At 34.8% G+C, this 14906-nt stretch overlaps 1 protein-coding gene across 1 annotated transcript; it reads right to left on the bottom strand.

The window, feature by feature from the left end:
- Positions 1-850: 850 nt before the first annotated feature.
- LOC118768410 lies at positions 851-14431 on the bottom strand. Its single transcript, XM_036514801.1, has 10 exons — positions 14383-14431; positions 12501-12560; positions 11307-11326; positions 10428-10611; positions 7998-8080; positions 6406-6455; positions 4873-5030; positions 2620-2734; positions 1863-2020; positions 851-942 (listed from the first exon to the last, which is right to left on the bottom strand). The coding sequence occupies exons 1-10, from the start codon at positions 14429-14431 to the stop codon at positions 851-853; spliced, it is 969 nt and encodes a 322-aa protein (XP_036370694.1).
- Positions 14432-14906: the final 475 nt, after the last annotated feature.

Raw genomic sequence — 14906 nt, 5'->3', positions numbered from 1 at the left:
ACAAAGATTGCTGAATGCGTTCAGTTTATCAGTTGTATACTCAATGTTATACATCGTTAGTGTCTCCTTCTTTGTAACATTAACTGGAATAGTGGGGGAGTTATGGAACCTTTAATTGTTGAGTAACACAGATACTTGATGGTGGTGGTAGTGAGGGCTGTACGTACATTAGGGTGAAGTGAATAATGCAACTTTCGAAATTGGTAACCAAGAACCGATATTTCGTTGCGAATTAGGGTTAACAGAAAGGCATATCACGATCTGTGCGGTTTAAATATGTTTTTTAGGCTCCGCAACGTCATTGAAAGTTTTGAAAATTGGTATTTTTGGTCGAATTTTGGATTTCATGGATTATAAGTTGTAACGAACACATACTTCTACATTGTGCAATGCAAAACAGTAAATATAGTATCCTTAATAATTTGCATACCAAGTTTCAATAAAATTGACTGATATCTTGAGTTCCGAATTGAATATAAAGAGAACGGGTGTGTGAACTTCACTCCAGTACCACTGCAAAGGTCGTTGCGTGTGGACGTAGGTCGTACGTGTGTGAAGTTGTCTGCTTTGTGCCTTGACTTTAGGCCATTGCATTAAAATCAATAATCTTGTTAAATTTAGTGTTGTTTATATTTAGTGATGCCTCATAAATCAATGACGCATCATGATATTGAAATTTTAAGCGTGTTGCGGAGCCAAAAGATATAAAAATCATAGCTTGAAATTTTAACAGACTTGTTTTTCAAACAATTTCACAAAAGAAAATCAATTCGTAACATCAAAGGGGAAAAATAAAATGAAGAATGGCAAATGTGTTATAAACTGATTTTTTGCTCATTATTAAACATTTCTAGTGAGCGGCGGAGCTTGAAGATGTAAACTTTAGAACTTTAGATTTTAACACAATGGTTTTTAAAGGATTTCGCAATAAAAGAATATAATCTTGCAAACATATTCCGAAAATCTGTGTAAAAAGTTTTTTTTGCTCCACCCTAATGGCAACCAATGAAATTCGACTTCGGCGGAATTTGATCTCAGAGCGTAGCAGCAGACGAAATACCTCTTTCTTTACTACCCACAAGGGGCTAAACACAGAAGGAACAAACAAGGACAAACATAGGTATTAAGTCGATTATATCGACTCCAGTGCGTAACTGGTTCTTATTTAATCAACCCCGAAAGGATGAAAGGCAAAGTCGACCTCGGCGGAATTTGAACTCAGAACGTAGCGGCGGACGAAATACCACAAAGCATTTCGCCCGGCGTGCTAACGTTTCTACCAGCTCGCCGCCTTATTTAAAAATTGATAAATTTTCACGAAGGTCTAATGAGAAATTGAAAACATTACATCACTAAATGCACATGAAAATCTATTCAATTTTACAGTGCCATAATAACATTTGAGAGAAGTAAATTGCTTATATTCTATGACAAATAGGTATGTAGGGTGCGTCATTGAAGATTTAAATATTGTATAACGTAATGCATTCGAAAGGGTATGTACCAGTAATATCCCTGTTGTTTTCTTGCTTCTCTATCTACTCAGCCTCTCTCAAGAAGATTATCGAAAAAGTAGTTTTAATGATATGATAATAAACTCAACCCGCCTAAGTAATAAATTCTTTCATAACATTTCCGTAAGTGAGTGAAATGGTTTGCTGTTGGACGAGATGAATACATTGCTGGAGAACTCGAAAGGGAGAATACGGCGCATTACATTTTGGTAGATAATTTTAATTACGAATGAACACACACACACACATGGTGATCATAATGGAACAGATATACAAAGGCATACACACAGATACCTCTTCTACTACTTCTGCTATTGTAAATGTCCTTCGAAACTATTGCTCACTCACCTGTATCGATACTTTTTGCGATGTCATTCAGTCGTCGATTGATCCTCACTGTATTGTTACATTGAGACATGTTTAGTTCTTTCCAGATACCAGTAAACGGTGAACACTTTGCTGACGTCATATATTGATTTGATGCCATTTCAGAGTCTCTGGGAGAACTGAAAAAATAAATGTGAAATTTTGTCAGAAGAATTTCAGTTTCATCTTATTTTATCGATCCCAAAAGAATGAAAGGCAAAATCGACTCCTGTAGCATTTGAACTGAGAACGTAAAGTCGGAAGAAATGTCGCTAAGTATTTTGTCCGGCGCGTTAACGATTCTGCCAGCTCGCCACCATAAAGCTTTATCTAATATTGGCTTCAAATTTTGGCACAAGGCCAGCAAATTCAGGGCAAGAGATAAGTCGTTTACACCAACCCCAGTGCTCAATTGGTATTTATTTCATCGACCCGAAAAAATTAAAGGCAAAGTCGACCTTAGCGGAATTTGAACTCAGAACATAAAATAGGAATGAAATGAAAGATTTGTATAATATAGGCAACAAAGCAAACCTAGATAGTTAGACAAGGCTAAATTATATCACATACTGTATAAAATGTAAAAAAGGTTGTGACAAGAGATTGCAACCGATGGACGTTTAATTCAATCGTGTTAATCTATAAAGCTGTTATTTACTCTACCAAGTAACATTCTCTCACAATAGGATGGCGCTGAAAACTTCAAAATTTGAGTAGAAATAAATCAATACAAACGAACCAGTATCTTGTTGCTACATGTGCATGACATGGGATTTCTGCAGTAGTTCCTATTTTTGTCATTGGCCAGGAGAAAGTTCCATTGTTGGTTGATGTTGTGCTTTCATCACAAACCACTGAAAAGAAACAAAACATGGATATGGGAGTAGTCAGTAGTAGTAGTAGTAGTAGTAGTAGTAGTAGTAGTAGTAGTAGTAGTAGTAGTAGTAGTAGTAGCAGCAGCAGTAGTAGTTGGTGTTGTAAATAGTTTGGACGTGCTGGCTGATTTGAGGACAATGTGCCATGAAGTGTTGCAAACATATATGGAGAGCGATATACTCATACGCTATGAAAAAATCTTCAAAATATGTCAGAACATGTTGGAATTCTCGGGGAAGCAAATATATATATATATATATATATATATATATATATATATATATATATATATATATATATATATATATATATATATATAAAGGCTTATCTGTGTGGTAAGAAGCTTGCTTCCCAACAACATGGTTCCAGGTTCAGTCGGACAGCGTGGCACCTCGCTCGGGCAAGTGTCTTCTAATATATCCTCGGGCCCCCCAAAGCCTTGTGAGTGTAATTAGTAGGCGGAAACTGAAAGAAACCCGTCGTATACACACACACTCACAAACATATATGTTTGTGTGCCTGTGTTTGTCCACTACCATTGCTTTACGATCGATGCTGGTGTGTTTACATCACCTTAACTTAGAGGCTCGGTAAAAGAAATCGATAGGATAAGTACTAGGCTTACAAAGAATAAATCCTGGAGTCTATTTGCTCGAATAAAATTTGGTGCTGCAGCATGACTGCAGTCAGATGACTGAAACAAGTAAAGGTATATATATATATATATATATATATATATATATATATATATATATATATATATATATATATATGCATATATACATACTTATATGTACATACTTACATTATACGTATATATATATATATATATATATATATATATATATATATATATATATACGTTTAAATATTTGTTGTGCAAGATTTTTTATGTGAAGTCGTGTGTTGAAACAGATATTGTTATATTTCGGAATGGTCATATTGCCAGTTTAGCCAATAAAAACACACGCACTATATATTTGGTGTTATTTTGCTTCAGTGATATTTATTTTTTACATTAATCTTAATCTTATTTCGGCCAAAGTTCTTTCGTCACACTCCTGTGACCGCATCAGTGGTCCTTTGTTTTCTTCTCACTTACTTGTGTCTCTCCTTACTAACCGTCAGCCATTTTGTATTTCTATTGTATGTCTTCATTTGCGCATGCTTATATCTCTATGTGCGTCTATGTTTATTTAGTGTGTGTGTGAGGGGGATGCCTGTAATATTTGTATCTTCTTGTTATATACATTCTTGTAATTTGTAATTTGTAACAAAATACAAATTATCGCAGCAGTTAAAACTGTCAACTGGAAGTCACTACTTGTCCGCTGAAGCAAAATTGGAAATAGCGTATACCTATACACACGTTCATATGTACGTACGTTCAAATACAGGCACATACGTACATATACACACACATATATAAACATAAAGTATATATAATACACTCACATGCACACACATACATAGGCGCAGGCGTAGCTGTGTGGTAAGAAGTTTGGTTCCTATCACATGGTCTCGGGTCTATGTGAGTGGATTTGGTAGAGGGAACATGAAAGAAGACCATCGTATATGATAATATCTTTTATGCTGGACATACATAAACTTTAGATTGATTCGGTGGTGGTAAAAAGAAAGGAAACGGAGCCGAGTGAGAAAAAATATATCACTGCTCGGCAATGGGATGTGATTTATTTCTCTTCTATGTTTGTTGGACGTGTCAGTTGTGATTTTATATATATCGTTCCTAGTTCGAAAATGAACGTGACCACATAACACAAAATAAATTTGAGCTCAGGAAAATTATTTGCAGCACTAAATAATTTTCCTGTTCGAGTAAATGAAAGCGCACGATTTGTGTGAATTTTTCAATCCAGTGGAGCTTGCACCTTCTACTTCTATACATAAGTAGAACACATTTTTGCCCTCGAGGTAATTGGTATAATTAAAAAGAAAATGTAAATAAAAAGGTCTGTATGATTGTGTGTGTGTGTGTCCTGTGGCATCATCTACTGATGATGACGATGACGACAACGGGGAAGATGATGGTAATGGTGATGATAAAGCTAATTATGATGGTAGTGGTGATAAAAATAAGAGACACAATACTTACTTTCATCAAACAACTCTATGTGACTTTGCTGAACTCCGACGTTAAGCAAAGTTTGGGATGTGCTTAAAACTTGGGAGATATTGTGCAACAGTTGTTTTTTAGATGTCTTGCTATATGGTTTGGAGTAAATAGCAAATATCGTCCGGTTTCTGTCTAAACTGAAATAAGAATAAATACACGTATATAGATAGATAAAGGAATAGATAGATAGATAGATAGATAGATAGATAGATAGATAGATAGATAGATAGATAGATAGACAGACAGACAGACAGATAGAATAAATAAATATAATTAGTTTAAACAGTCAGCAGAATTTTCCTAGGTTATAGCAATCTAACTAGTTTTTAAAATAATTTTGTCCTAATAACAGGAACCTAAATTGCACCATTATATAAATCTGACCATTGACTGAAAAACTTTCATTTACTGATAATGGATAACAATGTATCAACACTGATGCGTGTCGACCACAGTTTCTTTACTTTAGTAAGGCTGTTTAATTCTGCTACTTATATAAAATAAGATTAAAATTTCATAGTAAACACGTAAACATGGCTAGTCATACGCTCACATGTGCGCTCGTGGACCCACGTGCGTATTTATACGTCACTATGAAAACGTACACATCTTCACTCGCATTTATATATATTTATATATACCAATTAATTGGTATATATACCAATTAATTGGCATATATAAATATTTTAATCTTCGGATTCTTTTTAATATGCTAGACCACTGGTTTTAATTGACTAATATCAATTTCTACCCTTAATTAATTTTATATAAAATATATGTTCTTTAACCGATAAATTGACTGCTGCTAATTATTAGCTGCAGGCTGGTTTTTCGGGTCTCAGCGCGCCAAAGTAAAGGCATTTGAAAGATACATTCGAACTTAATCGGTTGTACTTTATGCATGCGACACTCCGGTATCGTTTTTTGCATCTAGTCCAGCAAATTATGTTCATAACAGACCATGCTGACGAAGTTACAGATATCCTTGCGGATATTAATAACTGAAACTGATCGGTACATGGGTAATTATTTCATTTCGTATATTTTCATTTGTCTTATTTATTGCTTTGGTTTTGTGCTGAGTTTTATTCGAGAACATAATCTTTGTGGAGAATTGCGATTTGACGTCTATATCTAGCATGTTGACTGTCCACTTTTCGTGTTCAGTCCTTAATTGGTATATATATATATATATATATATATAGTTTTAAAGATATTTACCTTTGAGAAAGATGGTGTTTTGCAACGCAGGACTTGATTAGCTTAATGTTATAGCGTTGCTATATATATACAGTTCTCTCTGCATTTTTATGTTTTTGTTTGCTCCTTTATAATAATATACTGATAAAACACTTAAAAATTTAATTGAAAGTTTGAATTTGTATATTGTGTGTCACAAGTACAACATTCTTTATTATTGTGATATTTAAAACGTACGATAAAAACAGGACTGGAATGTCTGGAACAAAAATAAACAAAATTTGAATAAAAGTGATAAAAGATTTTGCTTACCCACAATATTCAATTGTGAAGGTTCCCGTCGTGGTTAACTCACGTTCCATCTGCAAGAGTCGTATATATATATATATAATTACATACAAAAACATACATATATGTATATATATGTATATATATATATATATACATATATATATATATATGTGTGTGTGTGTAAACACAAAGCCAGTCAATAATGATGTGGCGTTTTATTTACTGTCAGTCAGAATCGGAGATAATATAACGGAATATAAAAGTGATGTATTCCGACTAAAGATAAGATGGTGGATAGAATAGTATTTTTATTGACCAGCACAAATATCACATTCAGTGAGATTAACAGTTTCCCCTATCACTAAATGGAGTTGATTGTCTGAATTTCATGAAATACAAGTTATTCTTATTCTCTTACTACGGTCTACTGCATGTTCATGTCTCAGCATATTTACAGGTCAATATAAAAGTCCGTATTATATACTTACATACGTACAAATTATGTACATATCGATTATATTAGATAGCCCACGTTCAATTTCTACCAACTGAGGTCTGATGTGGAGGCCGTGAATTTGAGTTTGGTTTGATGAGCCTACTCTGACAAACTGGTTCTAACTGGCTTGGCAGAGGGGTACAATTTTTTATACTCTTACCCAGGAGTAGTTAAAGTGATTAAGTCAACACACACGGGCACACACAACCATTACTTATTTTATTGATCCCGAAAGGACGAAATGCAGAGTCAGCCTCGGTGGAATTTAAACTCAAAACGTAAAGACGTACGAAATACCGCTAACCATTTTGTCCGGCGTGCCAACGACTCTTCTAGCTCACCGCAGAATATACAGTGAGTCAAAAAATAAATACATACGCACATAAATACTTATCTGTATATAATATATATATATATATATATATATATATATATATATATATATATATATGTGTGTGTGTGTGTGTGTGTGTGTGTGTGTGTGTGTGTGTGTGTGTGTGTGTGTGTGTGTGTGTGTGTGTGTGTGTGTTTGTGTGTGTTTGTGTTTGTCCCCCTAGCATTGCTTGACAACCGATGCTGGTGTGTTTATGTCCCCGTCACTTAGCGGTTCGGCAAAAGAGACCGATAGAATAAGTACTGGGCTTACAAAAGAATAAGTCCCGGGTTCGAGTTGCTCGATTAAAGGTGGTGCCCCAGCATGGCCGCAGTCAAATGACTGAAACAAGTAAAAGGGTAAAGAGTAAAAGAGTATATTTTATATATATATATACATATATATATACATATACATATATATATATACATACATATATATATATATATATATATATATATATATACATATATATATATATATGTATGTATGCATGTATTTAACATGTATTTATATATTTATGTTTGAGTGGATCAGGCGAAACTTCAAATAGCTGTTGTTTTAACGAAATCAATATTTACTAAAGATATTGAACCCATTATTTGTTTGCTGCTTTCCTTTTCTTCTGTAAGTGTGTGTGTGTGTGTGTGTGTATGTGGGCGTGTGTGTGTGCGTGTGCGCGTGCTTATATGTGCAGAAAGAAAGAGAAAGAAAGGAAAAGAGAGAGAGCAAATATCTACTCACAGCTTTTGATAAGTTCTCAGCAGAGATTTTATATTCGCTGAACTTTTTAAAAGTCAAATGGAATACGAAGAAACTGGTCCAGTCTATGGAAGGATAAAGAAGATAATCATTGCCTTTATAAATGAGGCACACATCAAATATTCGCACAAACGCACATACGTAGATAAATATACAATCTGCATAATCACATATACACTCAAAAATACATACATACATATACACATACATACATATACATACATATATGTGTGGGGGGGGTGTATAATTAACGAGAGAAACTGAAATTGGAGTTCCTCAAAAGTATTTTTATCGGCTGATAAATTGTTGTTAACTAGTTGTTCAATGGCTGCTGGTTGATGGTTGGAGTCTATGTCGATATACGAAGCTTCCTCATTTGGTTTGTGGTAGGGTTTAAATTTGGTTGTATTAAGGTTCATGTTATAACTAGGAAGTTGACTTCTTTAAGGTCGGTACTAACTGTGGTTCTTAAAATTGGCGTAATATTTTGCATAAGGTTTTCCTTATCCTATCCATATTGTGTCCGTTTTTATTGCCTACCACTTCCAGGCCATATAAACCTATATAAACCTATGTTGGCTTCTTTTATCTCTTTTCCAAGGATATTTAGGATATAGAGGCCTAAAAGCTCAGCCATTATAGCTCCATATTGCCGTTTCGAATAGATCGTCCTTATTCTTTTATTACCCAATAGGAATTATCATGAAAAAGTAATAACTTCCTTACGTTCATGATTATATCTACATCAGTATTTGTTATGATAACATATGCCTTACTATATTCAAGTGTCTTTTGACGAACGCTTTAGGAGATCGAAGGGAAAAACTCTACGAGTGGTAAAACTCATTTGACATCGGCTTCAGCCACCCTCCAGTATTCATTAAACAACTAGTTAACAACATTAGCAGACGCGTCCCCAATTTATTCTCCGATAAAGATACTTTTGAAAGACCACAAGTTTAGTTTCCCATACTGAAACAGCCACCCCACCACTATAATGCTGCATTAGAAAGGTCGAAATTCAAGAATAACATAAACTGCATTGAACCAAATATACATAGACCATGAAGGCGCAGACAGAGGAATCTCTTAGGATCTAATCCCCCTTATAGCAGAGTTATGAAATTCTTCATACAGTGTTATGAAATTCTTCAAATTAATAGACAATCCATTCTTGTATTCACACAACTACCACAAGACCTTCAAAAGAAAAATTGTTAAAGTCAGCTATAGTTGCTTCTCTAATATAGAGTCAATAATACTCCACCACAATAAAAATAAACACACCAGAAATATTCCCGAAAGACAATGTAATGGTAGATCTCCAGATCGCTGTCCTTTAAGAAACAACTGTCAGGAAAAAAACAACAAAATATACAAGACCAAAATCATGGATCCCAATGAAGTAACAAAGACGCATATTGGAGTGACGGGCAATTCGTTGAAGGAATGATACACTCAACACTTGGCCTCATTTAGGGACAAAAATAAAAGACATGCAGCATTCTTTTCCAATTTGATATGGACATTGTAAGAAAGAAGAATAAGTAGTCCCCAGATAAGATAGAACATCATTGCTAAAGTCAGAATATATAGAAAACACTAAAATACTAAATATCATACAATCAATAGACTACATCCTAAATATTGGGGACAAAACCTTTTCTCTCTACATACACAAGCAATATCTCACACTTAGACACTTCAAAGAGGAACCACCACCCGCGCCGCTAAGCCAACAAGAATAGTTTCTTTTCCTGAACATGAAAATTGAATAAATACTACACAGAACCCCGCAGCTACAAGAAACATGTCCATATGACGAACTACCTCAGCACACAAACATACTAACATCACATTTACCTAGAATACAATATAATGTAAACAAATTTAACCTCCAGCATGACTGTTTTCCTCCAAAGTGAGATAACCACTCAAATGTGCCACCCAAGAGTAGCACACCTTGATTTATTATTTTCTTTACGAGATTTCCTTTGAATTCACGAGAGGTTGTGTTGAACACTATTACTCCATGTGATCAACTTGAAAATTTGTTAAAATAATAAGATATTGTCCTTAACATGAAACTAATGTTAGTTTTAATACGCAAATAAAGAATTCTAACCCCCAATTGGGTGTTGAGCACTCATTCTCGTCGTTCACAAATATATATATATATATATATATATATATATATATATATATATATATATATATATATATATATATCTACATACATACACACACATATGTATGTATGCACGGTCGCATGTGTTACACATATATACACACATGCAAACACATATACATACAACAAAATATCTTCCCATATAACTATCATACTATGTTCTTATTAACTATTAATCTGTAATAAATCAGGTTTAGTTATCTTAGGCAATAAATAAGACTTACCAAGGAAATCATTCTTGTTACATAAGTTTCCGACGCAACAACCAACACAAGAAGTGCCATTGGTCCATTTATTGCATGTAAGGGTATTGTTTCTCATAGCTTCAACAAATTTTCTGTATGTGCTGCAGGACCTTTCAATCTTCATTGTAACACCGTTCATTGACATTTCAAATCGGCATACTGGCTGTAATAATAGATATAAAAATGATGTACTACAACCACAATATTTACTACTATGACTACTGCTAACTACAGCAACAACAACTCTGGAAATGTCTATCATGCAACAAGGTTTAATCATTGCTTTAAAAATAGCATAAAGCAAGAAATGAAATCGAAAACAACTTTTCAAAGAATTGAAAATTGACAACATAAGTAATTCTCTGTAAAGTTTATGGTTATTTACGACTTATAATAAATAATGTTTTGAATACTTACAGTATTCAAAGTTCTCTGATCACATGTAGATATGACCATCGAATCACGGTTCAAATCAAAACCACTGCACTCTGCCACCCACCATAAAACATAAGATAGGTCAAATAATCCCAATAATTATGTATCATTCCGCCAAAGTTTCCTCTGCATCGGGAATGCAAACGGGGATTTTTTTGATACAAAATTTACGAAACATTATGTGTACAAAACTCACCAGCAACAGCAAATCATACACCCGTACCCAAAGCTGATAATTAAATAAATTTATCAGATTGAACACCTCAGGCTTTGCAAATAAAACAGAAAATGCATAAATAGACACAAGAGAAATATGCTTTTATTTTGCAAGTATATTGTATGGTCACGAAACGAAAATAGGATATATTAGTATACAATGTGGAGAGATCATAGCTAAGATCCAAATGTATCATCGGACCTCACTAAACTTAATAAAACACATTCTGAAAACAAAAAATATCAGAAATTGAGAACATTTAAAGGGGAAAATGCACTGCAAAATACAATTAATGATTTCATACACCTAACAACGATAAAAGCAAAGAGAATGTAGTGCACGAAGTTAGTAATATATGTAGCCTTAATTTGAGCCTGAAACTCGGGTCTTTCAAACTAGGAGAATTTTCAGAAATAAAAATGCAGATCTATGAAACTGAGTTACGATGTCATGAACCAATAGAAACTGCACATAATACCGGTAGCCTGGCGTCTTCAAAAAAGCCAATGGAGTCGGTGATTGGAAACGAATGAAGCTTTAAATAAGCTAAGTCAGTTTCAAGAAAACAGAAAGGTCTCAGAGCAGAACAGACAATGAAATAGAGGACAGAATGCAGCCATTCACTTATATCAAATTCTATTCTCCTATATTCCCGTATATCAGTTAAGATGAAGCATTGTTCTGTGTCATTACCAATGTACTGGAGTACAACTACGTGGTCAGACATACGTCTGGCAATTTCAACTCGTGTTTTAGCTGCGTTTTAAACGTATTGCTTGTGTCTTTTCCACTTGAAATAATACTAAATTATGTTCTGAAGTGTTTGTCGTACTACTTGATGTGAGCGAAGATTTAATACGCTTTCAATTTTTCATTAGTAGAGATATATAATATTTCTCTGTTGTTGTACCTTTCAACCTCGTCTATCAGACAGCCTCTTTTGCTATAGCGACCAGACAAATGATAACTCTCATTTGCTGCCTTAACTAATTCATTGATCCGTCTTTGCAATCTTTGCGAACTGGCCACGTTCCGACTTCCTGATCATTCTGCAAGATCATTCTGCAAGGAACCTTGGTCTCAAGTTGCCTCCTGGCCACGTACATTCATACATCCCACTCTAAGTACAGCTATGTTTATCATAAGTTCTTGTGTTCGATTCTTGGGCAGGGTTCAATGTTGTTCCTTGCACTTTGTTTAGTCTCTCAAGTGAAAATGGATCCCAGCTTAGTGTTTGTCATCTATTTCTCCCTTCAATCTTCAGATATTTGTTGTCCCATTGAGTCATGGATAAGAAGATCAATAGGTGTTCATGTCTTCACAGGCACCTACGACACATTAGCGAGTGACAGTTACGGATATATTTAACGGGAAAGGAAGAAAATAAGATCCTAGTTTACTCTGCTCTGGACAACTGGTTACAGATGACTCATTGCACGTCATCTTTGAAATGTTTGACACTGCAAATTCTTTACAGAATATAAGTAAATATCCATATTTTACGAACCAAATAGTGCAATGCATAGCAACAACAAGAAATATTTGCTTTCTGATGTAAAGAAATGTATATGTATTAGAGTTGGAATCAATACATGTTCGCTATATAAACCAAATTATTAACAAAGACTATAAACCTATTTTTATATTCATATGGAAATGTTTAAATTATGTCACAAATTCAACTGAGAAAAGCATGGAATCTACCTGTTGCCCTTTTCTTTTAGCATTCTGATCTCACAAAAACGTGAAAATTGTGGAACAAGTCCAATAAAGGGATGAAATTCGAAAGTGGTAACTGATGTTGCAGTGGGAACTCCCTTATAAAACCCGGGAATGTCATTTACATTATGTTACAATGTTATATAGTATGTGAAAAATGCTATATGTGAACTGAGCAAAACAATATTTGAATAAATAGGAAACTTTATCACTGATATGGTGGTATTCCAAATATATGCAGGTTATATATATATATGTATGTATGTATGTATGTATGTATGTATGTATGTATGTATGTATGTATGTATGTATGTATGTATGTATGTATGCATGTAGGTGTGTGTGTGTATATATTTGTGTATATATATATGCATGTATGTATGTATGTATGTATGTATGTGTGTATGTATGCATGCATGCATGTATGTGTGTGTATGTGTGGAAATATATATATATATATATATATCTGTAAATGTAATATGTGACAATTATTCGGTAGCCATGATAAAACTCCGAGTTTCGGCTGTCGGGGTGGAAATTCACGCCGCCATCTCTTCAGTTATCCCGCCATCAGAAAAAATGCCCTATATATATATATATATATATATATATACAGATATATATCACATACACATATATATACACACATATGTGGGGTCATCGAAAAAGGTTTCCGTGCTTTTCAAAATGAAATAACTAAGTCTGTATTAAAGGAATTTTTCTTCGTAGACAATGTTCTTAAGAAATCCCCCCCCCTAAAAAGTCCATAGGAGTTAGATCAGTGATTCTAAGTGGCCACAGAATAGGACCATCCCTTCCAATCCAGCGGCCAGGAATCTGTTGTTGAGAACTTGTCGCACATTATGGCTGTAGTTTGCCGGTGCTCCGTCCTGCTGGAAAATTACACTTATTCTCTTTTCTCTTTCAATGTCTGCAATTGAGCTATTTGAGGGAACAGATAAATTTCTAGCATGTCCAAGTAACTAGCGCCTGTAATCGTGTTTTCTACGAATATGAAAGGGCCAAGAGCACGATCCTGCAGGAGTCCACACCATACATGAAACTTGGGCGAATCACAGACGTGAAAGACTTCATGGGGTTGTTGAGCTCCCCACATCTGACTGTTATATCGCTTAACACAATCATTTATGTGGAATGTTGCTTCATCACTAAATAAAAATTCTGTTAAGATAACTGTTATCGTCATCAATTTCTCTCACCGTCGTTACAGCAAATTTAGCGCTTTCAGGCCAATCAGTCTCCTTAATTTTACGTCTCTTTAGAATTCTGTAAGCATTCAGTCTTAGGCGTTTTGAATTGTTGTTTTAGACATACGAAACTCCAAACTGCGTCGATTGATGGACTTCTTAAGACAAGGCAAACATGACAGTCTCAAACGCTCCACACTCTTTTCCAGCGTGCGAGGCCGGCCTGGAGATTTCTTAATATTTACATTTCCAGTTTCTTAAACCTGGTTAAACCAGCGAACAGTGGTTTTGTCTGTAGGGGAATCTTGTTCGTAAGTACGCTGAAAACGACGTTGCACTAAAACAACTGACTTACACTCAGCGTACCACAACACATACTGCACTTTCTGCTGTAGAGTCGCCATGATTGCCGTGGAGAGACTGTCCAGACGCTCGCTAGTGAAATAGTGATTTGAAGGATAACGCAGTGGCAAATATCAAAACACCTACAGTTGTTATACAGTGGAACGTTGATTTCATACGGATCGCTGGTTTATAGCTTGAATAATGACAACTAAAATCGCGAAAACCTTTATCGATGATCGTATATATATATATAAACACACTCTATCTTTTATTCTCCCTCTCATGTTTCTTCCATTTTCTCGCTCCCCTCTCTCACATTGCTTGTCCCTATCTTGTCCCCTACAAATCTCCCCTCCTTCCATGTGACTGGTGTTCGGCCAGCCATGATCTTTCTTTCTTGGCCTGACTGCCGACCGCCAAGACTTCTTGTGTCCATCTCGTATGTCCCTGCTTTAGGCTTTCACTTCATACACGCCAGCTCAATTTGATTAGTTCTCAGTCGAAAGACACCCGTTGTTATTTCTTGTTGTTTGT

Source organism: Octopus sinensis, linkage group LG29 (genome assembly GCF_006345805.1).
Source record: "Octopus sinensis linkage group LG29, ASM634580v1, whole genome shotgun sequence".
Taxonomy (NCBI): Eukaryota; Metazoa; Mollusca; class Cephalopoda; order Octopoda; family Octopodidae; genus Octopus; species Octopus sinensis.
The sequence above is the reverse complement of the archived record's forward strand: the minus strand, read 5'-3'. Positions and strand labels throughout refer to the sequence as shown.

Bases quoted from the DNA above. Each gene is read 5' to 3' on its own strand.
- LOC118768410 (XM_036514801.1), bottom strand. From the start codon at position 14,431: ATGGCGACTCTACAGCAGAAAGTGCAGTATGTGTTGTGGTACGCTGAG. The intron at 12,561-14,382 runs GTAAGTCAGTTG...AAGAATTTGCAG, and splicing joins TGTGTTGTGGTACGCTGAGT to TGTCAAACATTTCAAAGATG. The intron at 943-1,862 runs GTGAGTGAGCAA...TATGTTTGCAAG, and splicing joins CGCAAAAAGTATCGATACAG to ATTATATTCTTTTATTGCGA.